The sequence below is a fragment of the Pongo abelii genome, chromosome 1 (genome assembly GCF_028885655.2).
Source record: "Pongo abelii isolate AG06213 chromosome 1, NHGRI_mPonAbe1-v2.0_pri, whole genome shotgun sequence".
NCBI classification, from domain to species: domain Eukaryota; kingdom Metazoa; phylum Chordata; class Mammalia; order Primates; family Hominidae; genus Pongo; species Pongo abelii.
The window spans coordinates 68,893,123-68,908,737 of record NC_071985.2 but is presented as its reverse complement, the minus strand read 5'-3'; the positions used below and the strand labels follow the sequence as shown (position 1 = coordinate 68,908,737).

Sequence of the window (15,615 nt, the reverse complement as noted above, 5' to 3'; positions counted from 1 at the left end):
GATCTTTTACTTTTGGATGATTTTATAACATCATGTACTGGTCATTAGGAAAGGATTAGTCTACTGAGTATTGCAGAACCTCCAAATGCCAGCTCATTTCAATACACAGTATCCAAAATCATATTTGTTACTATCACCACCAATTTCATCAGAAAAACTTAAGTATTGGAAATCTGTAAGAGCACAGTAGTTGATATAAGCTTTCCAAAATTCTGGGTTTTTTTTTTTTTTTTTTTTTAAACAAAAGGCTCTAATTTTATCACTGTCATTTATTTTCCATGAAGTGACAGGTTCACCTCATTCATTTGTGAGAAAATATCTCGAGAATTTTTTAGATAAATTTGAGATCTGAGAAAGCCTGCAAGGCTGAGTAACCAGTTTGTCATTCTCTCCAGTAAAAATGAGATTTTGCTGGGGGGAAAAACAGCTATTTCAACTCACAACTCAATCACATAAGTGCTTTTCCTAGAGACAACTATTTTATTTAACAATACATCACAAAAATGCTTCACGCACACTTCCATTTTGCCAGTGGAATATTAAAATATATACTAAGGGAGAAGATATTTACAAATTATATATCTGATTAATGACATATCCAGAATATATTTTTTAAAAACTCTCAAAACTTAATAAGAAAAACCCAATTAAACAAAGCCAGGTGCAGTGGCTCATGCCTGTAATCACAGCACGTTGGGAGGCCAAGGCAGGTGGATCACTTGAGGTCAGGAGTTCAAGACCAGCCTGACCAACATGGTGAAACCCCATCTCTACTAAAAATACAAAAAAATTAGCCAGGCATGGTGGCGGGTGCCTGTAATCCCAGCTACTCAGGAGGCTGAGGCAGGAGAATCACTTGAACCTGGGAGGCAGAGGTTGCAGTGAACCGAGATCATGCCATTGCACTCCAATCTGGGTGACAGAGCAAGACTGTTGTTTCCAAAAAAAAAAAAAAGCAAAAGATTTGACCAGTCACTTCACCAAAGACATACATATGACAAACAGCACAGGAAAAGATGCCCAATATCATTAATGACATGCAAATTAAATCTTCAGTTAGATACTACTACATATTTAGAATGGATTAAAATGAAAACAAAACTGACAATGCGACGTGCTGGAAAGGTGGTGGGGTAACTGGAATTCTCATATCTTACTGGTGGAAAGGCACAATAGTACAGCCATTTGGAAGACAGTTTGGTTGTTTCTTAAACATATATTTACCATACCCCAAAGTCCCACTCCTAAGTGAAATGAAAACTTATGTTCACACAGCCTGCACATTTTTATAGTAGCTTTATTAATAACAGCCAAAAATTGTAAACAACCCACATGTCCTTCAACTAATGAGTGGATAAACTGTAGTATATATGTATAACAGAATACTATTCAGCAATAAAAAGGAACAAACTACAGCTACATACAACAACATAGATGAATCTCAAATGCATTAGGCTAAGTGAAAAAAGCTAGATTCAGAAGGCCATGTACTATACGATTTCACTGACATAACATTCCAGAAAAGGCAAAATTATAAGAACAGAAAACAGTTCAGTGTTTGCCAGGTGCTCGACGTGGGGGAAGGACCAGAAGGCATACAGAGAAACATTTTGGGGTGATGGATCTGTGCTATATCTTGCTTGTGGAAGTGATGATTACACAATTATATGAATTTGTCAATTTCACAGAGGTGTACACCAAAAAGGTTGCTTTTTATTGTAGGTAAATTATAACTTTAAAAAAATGAGAAAAATTATACTTGAGGGTCAAGATTTTATAAAATTATTAATTTTTACTGTTTCATGAAGAATATTCTTTTTTTTTTTTTGAGACAGAATCTCACTCTGTCACCCAGACTGGAGTGCAGTGGTGCTATTTCAGCTCACTGCAACCTCCACCTCCCGGGTTCAATCGATTCTCCTGCCTCAGCCTCCCAAGTAGCTGATATTACAGGTACGCGCCACCACACTCAGCTAATTTTCATATTTTTAGTAGAAACGGAGTTTCACTATGTTGGCCAGGCTGGTCTCAAACTCCTGACCTCAAGTGATCCAACCGGCTCAGCCTCCTAATGTGCTAGGATTACAGGTGTGAGCCTCCACACCTGGTCTCATGAAGAATATTCTTAGGGGAATACGACTCCTTTTTTCTTTTCTTTTTACTGTTAGTACAAGCTGATGAGGAATACCATAGGAAGCATGGCACGGCACCACTGCCTTGATTTTTGGTAAGGCACCAGGAGTTTTAGCCACCACAGCTTTGGCACCATCAGTGCAAATGTCAACATGGTGAGAAAGGCAGATAATATCTGAATATTATCATGAAAAGAGTTTTGAGCTGGTAGATCCTTCTGTGAAAGGATCTTGGGGATCCCTTGAGATTTACAGGCCATGCTTTCAGAACTACAATGTCTTAAGACACTGTTAGACTGGAGTTGAGGAGTGTGCATGGTGGATTCTAGTAGCACTGAGTGTGAAGCCAAGGAATCCTTAAGTATGCAAGAAGCAAAGCACGTCCTGAGGAAAAAATGAAAGAAATGGCAGGAATTAGAAAAATGCTACAAAGCAATTGCAGAATAAAGCTCAGCACCCTACAGGCCTGACCAGTGACTTGGCTTATTCCACTCTAAAGCTCTTATTTTTAAAAAGAGGATTCATGTTTAGTTTTCATTTAGTAACACAGACATAAGAAAGGTAAACTAGTCGTTATTTTACATTTTTAAGATGGATGTTTTAAGGGATCACAAAGGTGGAAACTGCCAGCAATGGCTCAGATCTTGAAAGACAGCCAGAATCTGCAGTGTATCAGGGAATCCCATCTCAATAGCAAGCAAAGAGGTCCCTCTAAGTGGAAAACCTCCCAACTGTTCTTCCAATATCATTTCAGTGTTAGCCTGAAAAAAAAGGCATGAACTGGAAGCAGAAAACAATGTTGGTCACAAGTCTTATTTGGAAGCCAACTATTAATGGTAACCAGAATTTTCTAAAGCATGTGGGATTTCTAACAGCTTCAAGAGCCACAAGACACACCTAATAATGTACAAATCTAACCAGGGAGACAACCCTCTCAATTCAGAACCACTTGTAAGTACTTGCAACTAAAAACTGAAGATTACTTGGCATTCCAAGTAAGTCAATTCATAAAACAGTAACATATAATCATGTCACCTATTTGAGATTTGTGAGGGTTTTTATAAGAGAAGTGCCCATCTACTTGATTTCACATTTCTTTCTCAGGAAAGGCAAGGGAGTTGTTTCAGTATCAGTTGGCTAGTGAGGCATGACCCACAAATGTCCACCCACCACTGCTGTCTGTTCTACACAACTAGCCCGTGTGAGCACTTCACTTTGAGGAGCACTTCCCGCTGAGTGAGCACCTACAACCGCTGACTGCTTAGGCAACAGAGACCCATTTTTGTCTGTCTCCAGAAAGGTGACAATCACAGATAGTGCTTCTTTATCCCTTATTTTTATGTCTGATTTTGCTATTTTTTCCCAACTATGTAATCAGAAAAATTAAAGTTTGATACCCAAAACTTTCCATGAGGGAGTATACCATGAAGCAGTATATACCTTGAAGCAGGTATACCTTGAATTGTCAGAGTTCTTCAGCTTAGCAAACTTCTTGGTAAATAACAATCTGCTCACCCACAGCTTGGAGAATCACATCTGGCAGCATTTCACTGAAAACTTGCTAATGACTTTCCAAGGGATTATAGTTTTAGCTGCTGACCCAGAGAAGCCTTTTTCAAATCCTTGAAAGAGGAAGACGGCTATCTCCACACATCAAGCAAATCTTGCGCTATCCGTCACACATGCTGCCCAAATCAGTCTCGTATGATACAGGTAGAATTTCGTGGATACCAAGAGCCAGTGTTGGCAATTCTAGGGATGTGGCTTTTCCCCCTTGCTGTCTACAAAACAGCCCACCAAAATCATGGAACCTGTCATCTTCTCATGGACTAAACTCCCTACAGACACCAGAATGAAGGCTCTTCATGGCAATTCACCACAATGCCCACAGGACCACTTGCAATGCAGAGCTTTCCCAGTAAGTAGCTGTCAAAAATGGAAACACTGCCCACATCTTTGAAGAATGTATCTTTTGGGAAAAACAAAGTCATCCAAGCATCCAGATTCTTCCTTTCTTTTTTGTTTTTTGTTTTGGAGATGGAATTTCACTCTTGTTGCCCAGGCTGGAGTGCGATAGCACAATCTCAGCTTACCGCAACCTCCGCCTCCCGGGTTCAAGCGATTCTCCTGCCTCAGCCTCCCGAGTAGCTGGGATTACAGGCACGCGCCACCATGCCTGGCTAACTTTGTATTTTTAGTAGAGACGGGGTTTCTCCGTGTTGGTCAGGCTGGTCTCAAACTCCTGACCTCAGGTGATCCACCCACCTTGACCTCCCAAAGTATTGGGATTACAGGCATGAGCCACCGCGCCCAGCCGATTCTTCCATTCTTCATAAATAAAGTTGATTCTGGCAAACCAACCTCATTTATTTCTGAAGTTAGCCCAACATTGATCCCTTGTCATTGATAGTTGAGCCTCTTCCATACAACCTCCCAATCTGGTACCCCACCAGACTAGCCTCTGGGGCCACAAGTAATACATCCAGATGTCCAGAAAAAAAAAATCACAAAGTTTTCTTACTTGTATCTAACCAAGTTTGCCAAGTAAAATGAGAAGAAAGAGTATCTCAGCCATTAGGGAGCTTTGTTCCCCAGTATTTGTCATTCAGTTGTACCAACAAATTGCATAAGTGTAGCCACAACCCCCATCATCCTTTTTCCTGTTGTGGCTGAGACAGGGTCTCACTCTGTCACCCAGGTTGGAGTGCAGTGGTGCAATCACAGCTCACTGTAATCTCAAATTCCTGGATTCAAAGGATTCTCCCGTCTCAGCCTCCCAAGTTGCTAGGACTACAGGTGCACGCTACCATGCCAAGCTAATTTTTTTATTTATTGTAGAGACAGGGTCTCACTGTTGCCCACGCTGATCTCAAACTCCTGGCCTCAAGTGATCCTCCTGCCTTGGCCTCCCCCTTCATCGTTTTGATTTATCCTTTCTTCTTTGCCCATGCTGGCAGACTCTGAATTGGCATCTGTTCTAGTTATCGTGGTTGTTTAACAATGACCCCAAAATTTAGTGGGGTAAAACAACCATTTATCATGTCATGGAGTCTGTAGATCAGGAATCAGACCCAGCAGAGCTGACTTGTCCCTGTTCCACAATGTCTGGGACCTCAGCTGAAAATATTAAACAGGCTGGGGCTGTAAAGGCATCACATCTCTCCATCTCTCCACAGTCTGCACGCATGCTCTAACAGGGTGGCTTCAATGTAACTGGACTTGTTACATGTTAGCTCAGGGTAGCCTACACTTGTGTCCCAAGATGAAAGATGCAAACGGAAGGTATAGTGGTTGTCTTTTATGACTTAAGCTTCAGGAGTCAAGCAGCGTCACTTCTGCTTCAATCTGCTAGTCAAAGCAGTTTATAAAGGTCTGCCCAGGTTCAAAGGAAGGGAATACAAACTCCAGTTTGATAAAAGAATGCCAGCTTCACAATTTAATAAAAACAAACAGCTGGGCATAGTGGCTCACACCTGTAATCCCAGCACTTTGGGAGGCCGAGGCGGGTGGATCACCAGGTCAGGAGTTTGAGACCAGCCTGGCCAATACAGTGAAACCCTGTCTCTACTAAAAATACAAAAATTAGCCAGGTGTGGTGGCACGCGCCTGTAAACCCAGCTACTCAGAAGACTGAGGCAGAAGAATCGCTTGAACCTAGGAGGTGGAGGTTGCAGTGAGCCGAGACTGCACCACTGCACTCCAGCCTGGGCGACAGAGCAAGACTCCATCTCAAAAAAAAAAGAAAAAGAAAAAGAAAGAAAAGCAACACAGGACAGAACATTTATTGGTGCAGCCATCACTGGAAAAAATACAATCTGCCACAACTCCTTTCTCTGGGACAGCACCTACTCTGCAAGTCTTTACAGAGGGATCCCCATTTCATCAATACAGTAAAAGAGGCTAGTCAAGGCTGAAAGTTTCCATTCTAGTAATGAAACATGAAAAATTCAGGTTGAGTGAGCCTCTGCAACCACATCAGACTCTCACTCCTCATTCTTCTCCAACTGGTTCCTGCCCCACACCCCACAAACCTGGTTTCACCACTAATCTCTCCAGAAAGAGAGGAGCTCTTTTTATTGCTTGACTTCTACATTCACATCATTTGTATTTGAAAGGAAACACATGCACACACTTTACTTGACTTTATTGCCATTTCCAAATTCAACCACACTGTGACATATTTTGTAATTACTCTTGTGAAAATGAAACATCATTTTTACTCAGTTACCTACAATTATATACAATTTTTGACCCTAACTTACTGCTGCTTCCACAACTCCACCAATGACACTGCAGGTCAAAGTCACAAGTGAATTTAACTTGTCCTCATTTTTGGTGCACTTGACACTATGGCCCATTATATCTATTTGCTTGAAACTCTCACTTTTTCTGTCTCTGTGACATTGTGCTGTTCTAGTTTTCTACCTTCCTCTTCCTCCACTGGATCCCAATGTTTCTCAGCACTCTTTTTGCAGCCTCTATGTGCTCATCAGCATTCACAAGTTCAAAGCACCCCTCTTAAGCTGATGACTCCCCCACTATACTTCCAACCCTAACCACTCAGCCAGGCTTAATTCCTATATTTTTAGCTGCCTATAGGATCATTCCATTTGCCTAAAACCAAATTAATCATATCTTCCCTACAGAACATAATGTATTCAAAACAAACAAAATAGAAAAATCTGCTTCCCTTTCTAGCTTCCTCATTTTAGCCAATAGTGCCACCATTTTCCAAGTTTCGACACTTGTCTAGACAAGAGTCATTTTTGACTCCTCCTCCTCCTTACCTTGCACAACCTCTACTTAAATCCAATCACTGAATTTTCAGATCTGGAAGGAACTTTCAAGATAATCTAGTTTGTGCTCATTAAACATAAATAAGAGACCTTGGGGCTCAGACATATTGGCTGCTTGCCTCAAGTTCTTCCAACCCTGATTATAAAACACTTTCTATTACCAAGACTTATTTAATTGCATTTTTGCAAAGCTTCCACACAAATCTTTTTTTTTTTTTTTTTTTTTTTTGAGAGGGAGTTTTGCACCGTCACCAGGGCTGGAGTGCAGTGGTGTGATCTCAGCTCACTGCAAAAGAGGGTTCAAGCAATTCTCCTGCCTCAGCCTCCCAAGTAGCTGGGACTACAGGTGCCCGCCACCACACCCAGCTAATTTTTTGTATCTTTAGTAGAGATGGGGTTTCACCATGTTGGCCAGGCTGGTCTCGAATTCCTGACCTCGTGATTCGCCTGCCTTGGCCTCCCCCAAAGTGCTGGGATTACAGGCATGAGCCATCGCACCCGGCCCACAAATCTGTTTTCTTTGTAGAATCAGAAGATCTGGGTTTGAACCCTTAAAAGCTGACTATAAGCAAGTGAATAGTAACTGCTAGTTTAAAAACTGCCTCCTGATTTAGAATTTATGATAGAAATCAGATTAAATTTAAACTCCTCAGGCAGGTATTCAAACCCCCTCCCACTCCTCCTCCTAACCCAAACTGGCTGACTTTAATATCAAGCATGGTTTCTCACTAAAACAAATTCTGTTTCAGTTGGCAGGTCTTCTTCTCATCTTTATCTTTCTCATTCCTGGTTCTTGACTTCCACTCAGTTGTTTCCCCAGCCTAGAAGAGCCTTACACCTCAGCAGACACTTCCTTTAAGCCCCAGATTGACCAGCATTCCCAGCATGGGTATTTCTTTTTTTTTCAATCTCCACAGCATCTCAACTCTACCGCAAAATCTTACACAATATATCTTTCAAGTATCCGCATAGTGTTCTCCAAACTAAGGAGCTAAATAATATTAAACACTCAAATTTATAATAAAGGCTTGCAAAGTTGTTCTTACAATGAAACACTGGATTCTGCTTTTTAGAAAGTATTAGATTTGATTTACATTCAATTTTACTGGGCCAAAATTAACAAACAAGGGTTATTTTTTTCACAGTGACTATACCAATAAACAGTTTTTCAACAGTGAATAGAATGCATGATGCCCTCGAGGAGCTCATAATCTAGTGTTAATAAAGCTAGATATGCAGACAGAGAAGGTTAAAGAACACAACATAACATATACCATCTTACTCATCAGCTTACTTATGTCATTATTTCAACATCAATCCAAGCCAAAAACCTGGAAATAAAACTATTATCATGCTGGGTGCGGTGGCTCATGCCTGTAATCCAAGCACTTTGGGAGGCCGAGGCGGGCAGATCACCTGAGGTCAGGAGTTCAAGACCAGCCTGGTCAACACAGCAAAACCCTGTCCCTACTAAAAATACAAAAATTAGCCGGGCATGGTGGTGGGCTACTCAGGAGGCAGAGGCAGGGAGAACTGCTTGAACCCAGGAGGCAGAGGTTGCAGTGAGCTAAGACGCGCCACTGCAGTCCAGCCTGGGTGACACAGTGAGACTCTGTCTCAAAACAAACAAACAAAAAAACCATCCTCGGCTGGGCGCAGTGGCTCATGCCTGTAATCCCAGCACTTTGGGAGGCTGAGGTGGGCAGATCACGAGGTCAGGAGATCGAGACCATCCTGGCTAACACGGTGAAACCCCGTATCTACTGAAAATACAAAAAAAAAATTAGCCGGGCATGGTGGCGGGCACCTGTAGTCCCAGCTACTCAGGAGGCTGAGGCAGGAGAATGGCGTGAACCCGGGAGGCAGAGCTTGCAGTGAGCTGAGATCGCACCACTGCACTCCAGCCTGGGCAACAGAGTGAGACTCCGTCTCAAAAAAAAAAAAAAAACCAACAAAAAAAACTATCCTGATCAGACACACAAAACCTCCAAAGCAATAAAATAGCAAAGAGCCACGATATTCGTGCCTTTTATCCATAGGAGTGGCTCACTTATACTCTATCTCCACGTGCAAGGTTACATGGTTTTCTTCAGAGTCTGTCTGATTAGAAGTTGCAAATTCTAAAAGGAGGCTAATTCTAAAAACTTGCCAACAAGGGAGGAAAAAAACTACAGAACTAAACAATCAAAATGGGTTCACTCAACAAACACTGAGTACGTCCTCACTAAATACAAAAATGAAGACTACAAGATTTAAATATGATATTTTCACCCGGTAGATTAGTAAAGATTTTTTTAAATGAAAATCCCAGTACTGGAATCAAGGGAATTGGGTCCCTCAAACACTTTGAGGGGGGAATATTCTGGAGCACAACGTGGTAGTATGCATCAAACGCTTTGCTGCGCCTGCCCTCTGAATTAGCAATTATGCTCCAGGAATACAGGCTATGAAAATCAGAAGCAGCAATACAGACCTATGACAAGTAGGCTTATCACCACATTAATTGTAGTGTGATCATAAATATAATTTATCTTCCAGGATGAACATTTATATGACAAAATACAATGCAGTCATTAAAAGCTGCAACCCAGAAGTCTGAAGGATATAAAGAAATACAGACGAAAACGTCATAAAACAGGCCAGGCGCTGTGGCTCATGCCTATAATCCCAACACTTTGGGAGGCCAAGGTGTGTGGATCACCTGAGGTCAAAAGTTCAAGACGAGCCTGGCTAACAGGGTGAAACCCCATCTCTACTAAAAATACAAAATTAGCCAGGCATAGTGGCATACATCGGTACTCCCAGCTACTTGGGAGGGTGTGGGAGGAGAATCGCTTGAACCCAGGAGGTGGAGGTTGCAGTGAGCTGAGATCACGCCATTGCCATTGCACTCCAGCCTGGGCGACAGAGTAAGACTCTGTCCCAAAAAGAAAAGAAAAGAAAAAGTCATAAAACCATACATAACGTATAATCTCAATTTTTAAAATGACCATATTATATATATAATATATATTTATAATAAATATATAAATCCTGGCATTTCCACGTACAAGCTTATAAAGTTGAAGTTTTTTACTAAGTTTCATTTTCCTTTTTGTGAAATGATGACAATAATAATACCTACTTCATAAGGATAAAAGAGCAATCCCTGTTGTGGGATTCTGTTCTGAACAGGACATTGACAACGTCAAAACCTCCCAAAAGGAGCTTCAAACATTCAAACACTAACCACTGCATGTATAAGTTACAATAGCTTTCTAACTGGTCTCCTTTTCCATCTTTCCTCACATTGATGCATCCAACGCTACTACCAAATCAATATTCCTAAAATCCTAACTTCATGTCATTTCCTGGCTTTAAAAATCTGTAATGGCCTCAAGATGAGATTCTCCTTAGGCCAACATAACTTGACCCTATTTTACCTGCACTGGGAAGTACTGACAGTAGTGTGAAATCAGGTTGTTCTAATTTGAAGCCTGAGAACACCACTTGTTAGCTGTGTGACCCTAGGTAAGTTAGTTAACCCCTCTAACACTTCCTCAGCTTCTCATCTCTAAAATGTGGCTAGTATTCATCATATGGGTGTTTTTACAGAGTGAAAATTCATAAGAAGTGCTTACTTAGTACTTTATATGTATGCCTGGCACTGGAGATGCATCCTTTAAATGTGAGCTGTTACTACTACTTCCCTAAACTGTCTACTCCACCTGGGCTGCTCTTCTAGATCATTTCTAACACACATTGCCCAACTTAGGCCTTTTGCTGGTGGTGTTCTCACCCATGAGGCACCATTCCATCACAATCACCACCACCAACAAAGAGTATGTGTTCAACATTTACACTATATATTCAAGGTGTAGGCTGGAAATACAGAAAAAATAAATAAATAAATAAACAGTCCCAACCCTCAGAGCTCATAGTCTAATAATGAAAGAAAGACAGAGGAAGAGGTCCAATAATTAGGGGTGACAAAGGAAGCACTTCCTGGAGGCAAGGGAGATGCTTACACTGACTCCAGAAAGCTGCGTGGGTGAATCAGGCAGTGTGGGTGCGTGTAGAGTAAAAGCATCCAGTACAGCAATCATAGTCACTGTATTGAGTCTGGCACTGCTGGAGTACTAAGGCTAAGGGAGAGCAGAGGCTAGATCAGTGAGGTCAGGAAGTGTTGGCACTTTATTCTGCAGGCCAGCAGCAGCCACTTAATAATATTAAGTAGGGTACACCTGCCTGGGACTCTAGAAAAGCTTACACTGTGCTGTCCAACACGGAAGCCACATACAACTACTGACTGGAAATGTGGCTAGTGTGACAGAAATTAAATTTTAATTAATGTAAACTTGGTAACTGATATGCAATTCAGTTATCAAAAACCTTTTATGTATGTTTGGAACAATTAAGAGTATGTAGGCTGGGCACGGTGGCTCGCGCCTGTAATCCCAGCACTTTGGGAGGCCGAGACAGGTGGATCACAAGGTCAGGAGATCGAGACCATCCTGGCTAACATGGTGAAACCCCGTCTCTACTAAAAAATACAAAAAATTAGCTGGGCGTGGTGGCGGGTGCCTGTAGTCCTAAAAATACAAAAATTAGCCAGGTGAGGTGGCACACACCTGTAGTCCCAGCTACTCAGGAGGCTGAGGCACAAGAATCGCTTGAACCTGGGAGGCAGAGGTTGCAGTGAGCTGAGATTGCACCACTGCACTCCAGTCTGGGCAACAGAACAAGACTCTGTCTCAAAAAAAAAAAAAAGAGTATTTAATGAACTTTAAATACAGGTCAATTATTTCTGATGAAAATTTAATGTCCAAATTTAAATGTACAGTAAGTGTAAAATATGTATTAGATTTAGAAGACTTAGTACAAAAGTAAAATATCTCATCAATAATCTTTATATTAATCACATGTTGAATATTTTGAATGTATTAGAGATTACATGAGAATTAATTTCACCTGTTCCTTTTTATTTTACTGTGGCTACTAGAAAATGTAAAATGACGTACATGGCTGGCATTATACTTCTATTGAACAGCTGAAAGAGGAAATGAGACCAGAAGCAGGAAGAACAATTAAAAGACTCTTGACAGGCATCCAGGTAAGAGAGACAGGCCTGATTATCTAAATTCTGCCCATCTTCAAAACCTAATTCAAGATACACTACTGCCTCCAAAAGCTCTCCTAATCCTAACAATTCCCAAGGAGTTTCTCTGAACTGCTGGGGCACTTATCATCTGTAGCATTCACTTCAACACTCATTCATTTGCCACCTGTCATTTCTACTTAATTTTGGGGTAATTTGTTTCTCAGATTAGACTAGAAGCTCCTAGGCTAAGGGCCATAATTTAGGCACCTTTAATTTTTCCATGCTGTGTAATGCATTTTTGATACTTTTAATAAACACAGGTACATGACTCCCCAAAAATCTGGATACACCTTCATGGGTGACTTTACCTTTCCACAGCAGAAGATACTGAGAATCTCTTTTCCTTCAAGAACCTTAAAGACAGGAGCTAAAATGATGTAAAAGTCAATCAAAACTCCAAGCCAATGTTCCGATAAAGTAGTGATATTTAATCAGTGAGCAAGCATTAGTAGACTGTATTGGATACCATCAAGAAAAAAAATGCCACGACGACAGAAGAATTTAGGCTTTTGACAAATTCCATAAAAAGTCAAACAAAAAATTTCTGATCATCTCTGATCTCTACCGCCAGAGATAACCTTTGCCAACCTAAGCATTAAGAACTTTCAATCAAGGAAAAAACATCTATTTTAAAAATTAACCCCTAAAGCAATCCTTCTAACAAATATCACATTTTCCAGGTAGGGAGCCACATATTACCAGTAAATTTACAATTCAGCATTTTCCCATCTAAATTAGAGTAAGGTGAAGAAAAAAACCTTTCCAGAGAAATATTAAGTAGTATGAATGTATTTTACTGCATCATCGATGAAGTATTTCACCTAAAATACCATTTAAATTTTCTACAACACTTGACTTTACAACGGCCAGCTTGCACCACTACAGAAATACGAAGCTAGCAGCAGCTAGTAAAAAGCAAGGGACATTCTGTGGTGATAAGTACTGATCCGGAAACTTTGCAGTTTTCAGATTTTTCATGTTTGACATTTAAAACAGAAAACTGACAAGTTTCTAATAAGAAACTAAAAGTTACATCAGAATTGATCTTCTTGCATGTGTTTAATGGCTACGAAGTGGATATTACAAAGTGCAGTTGAAGTTTCTATCTCCAAAGAAACAATCGAGCAATCAAAGATGAGTTAGGACAGCTTATAAGGGAACAGAAGGCAGTTCTATTCTGAAAGGCAGAAGAAATGGGAGAAACCTGTCAAACAGCCTGGATGAAATCAAGGAGTTAACAAGCAACACTCATTTCCTTTAGAACTGTGAGAAAATTCCGGTTGCTAATAGAAAGCTGAGGAAAGTTTGGTTTGGCTTGTTTCATTTTGTTTTCCTTCCAAATCATCACAGTATGAACGACTGCTTTCCTCTCCTCACATTACTCAGTAAAAACTCCCCCATTGAATTGTCTTCCGGTGCCCTGCTCCCCAGCCTCCCAGAACGGCCCCCGCCCCCGCCTCCCTCCCAGCAAACGTGCTCAGACGCCTCTGGGCTTGTTGTGGTCTTGCCAGTCTGCGGACGAGCGCTCCAAACTCAATGGACAATGGAGCTCACCCCCGTCAACGCGAACTACAAAGCTCAGGAGGGCCATTTCCCTTTTCCTGCCCAGATGCTGTTTTCGCTCCTTCGAAGCAAGGTCCCATGCTCGACTAGACGGCCAGTGTGAGCCAGGACCCGCGTGTCTCCTTCCCCACCTGCAGAGCTGCTGAGCCCCTCGGCCCCCAAATAAATTGCACCGCAGCGCACAGGCCAAAAAGGGCCCCCCACCACCAGGGGCTTGGCTGGGGACAGTGGCTTCACGGTCCAGGTAGGGATGGAGGGAACGTCTCTGGACGCTTGGTCATGGCCCTCAAGACTAAGCCGTCTCCACTGTCCCCCCTCCCCAGCTCCAACTTGCCTCCCCTCCCCCTACCGCGAGAAGACCTAGGAGGTGCGGGCAGGCAGCACCGCCACCTCTTCCTCCGGTGGAGCCATCGGCCGACACTCACCCTTTCACCACAAAGAAGGGGTCCTCCATGGACATGGCGTCCCGGCCCCGGCCTCCTCCACCTCCTCCGCGCACAGGGCGCCCGTGCCTCCCGGCCTCCCTCCGCCCACCCTGCCTGTTCCCGCAGCTGCCCGCGCCTTAGTCTGGGGGAAGCCGAGCAGCGGGAACGCGCGCAGGCCAGGTGCACGGGACGGCCGCTGGTCCAGCACCTGCTAAGCACCACTGGCCGAATCCCGGACTCGGGCGCCGGCCCCCTAGGCAGCCTCCAGTCCCGGCTCCTCCCGAAGCGTCGGAGGGCCTGACCCCACCCCCGGGACCCTCGGCCGCGGCCAATCACGAACGCCGCCTGAAGCACGACTTCCGCACCCCGCTCACGTGACCAGGGCCTCCCCCCCCCCCAGTGGGCGGGGCTTGGGCCTGCGTCCCTCGGCCCTGGAGGCGGAGACCTCGAGGCGGTGGAGGTGGGCAGACTTCTACCGCCCGCTCCTCAAGCTTGAGGGTGAGGAACGGATTGTTCCCTCAGAGGTAGGCAGTCGGCTTTTCAGGATAAGCTGTAGTTGTACCTGATTTGCAAAATCCTCTTACCTTTCCTCTACTTTTAATACTTAATTTTGACAGTATGTAATTTATAAATCTATCTGGTCCTCGACTTAAAATGAAGCATAGTATCTGATTATGATGTTACGCAGATCCTTTAAGTAGGTCTTACTTTGTATTGGACAGTGTACTAAAGGTTGTGTATGCATCATCTCAGTATCCTTTGGGGGAAAGTATTATTCCCCCCTCCCCCTTTTTGGGGGGCAGGGTCTCTCTCTGTCACCCAGGCTGGAGTGCAGTGGCACAATCACAGCTCACTGCACCCTTGACCTCCTGGGCTCAAGCGATCCTCCGGCCTCAGCCTCCCGAGTAGCTGGGACTACAGGTGAGCGCCACCACGCCCGGCTAATTTTTAAATTTTTTATAGAGATGGGGCTCTCAGTATTTTGCCTAGGCTGGCCTTGAACACCTGAGCTCACATGATCCTCCTGCCTCTGCCTCTCAAAGTGGTGGGATTACGGGCGTGAGCCACCACATCATCCATTTTTCTCATTTTGCAGATGAGAAAATAAGCTCAGAGAGGCTTCAAGACTTCCTGTAGTCACACAGCCTGGACAGGGCAGAACTGCAGATTCTGTGCACTTTCCACCAGATGGGGTGTACTTTCTGTTGCTGTACATTCTGCAAATAACCATGTAAAGTAATTTTTCATACAGCATATGGTGCTTCCCAGGAAAGCGCACCTTCGAGGAATAAAGAAGGGGCCGGGTATGACAACTTCCTCTCACTGTGGTTCAAGAACTATTCCAGAAAACATTTTGCCCAGAACCATTAACCAACTCATATGCTAGATATGCTGTGAAATTTGTGGATGGGGACTGTGGACTTTGATTGCTGAAAATCATTGAGCACTTACTGTGTGTGTGTCAGGCAGGGTGTTAAGTGTTATCTCAGTTGCTCTTACAATGTGGTAATTACTGCTATCATGCCCATTTTATAAATGAGAAATCTGAGACTCGGAGG

The 15,615-nt window shown here is 42.9% G+C and overlaps 2 protein-coding genes across 5 annotated transcripts in view; one reads left to right on the top strand and one right to left on the bottom strand.

Annotated features, from left to right (window-relative positions):
- STX6 (syntaxin 6) overlaps positions 1–14,334 on the bottom strand; it is a 50,172-nt gene extending 35,838 nt beyond the window's left edge. Inside the window, 1 exon segment of one of the 2 annotated variants that reach the window (NM_001133027.1) lies at positions 14,057–14,334. In NM_001133027.1, the coding sequence (NP_001126499.1) occupies positions 14,057–14,091 (35 nt within the window). In that variant the 5' untranslated portion in view covers positions 14,092–14,334. 2 annotated transcript variants of the gene reach the window in all.
- Positions 14,335–14,360: 26 nt separating this feature from the next.
- Positions 14,361–15,615, top strand: part of MR1 (major histocompatibility complex, class I-related) — a 31,518-nt gene continuing 30,263 nt past the window's right edge. For 2 of the 3 annotated variants that reach the window (XM_024245137.3, XM_024245108.3), the window contains exon 1: positions 14,361–14,580. The gene's annotated coding sequence lies outside the window, so the exon portion shown is untranslated. The remainder of the gene's footprint in view (positions 14,581–15,615) is intronic. The other variant, XM_024245176.3, reaches the window with a different exon arrangement.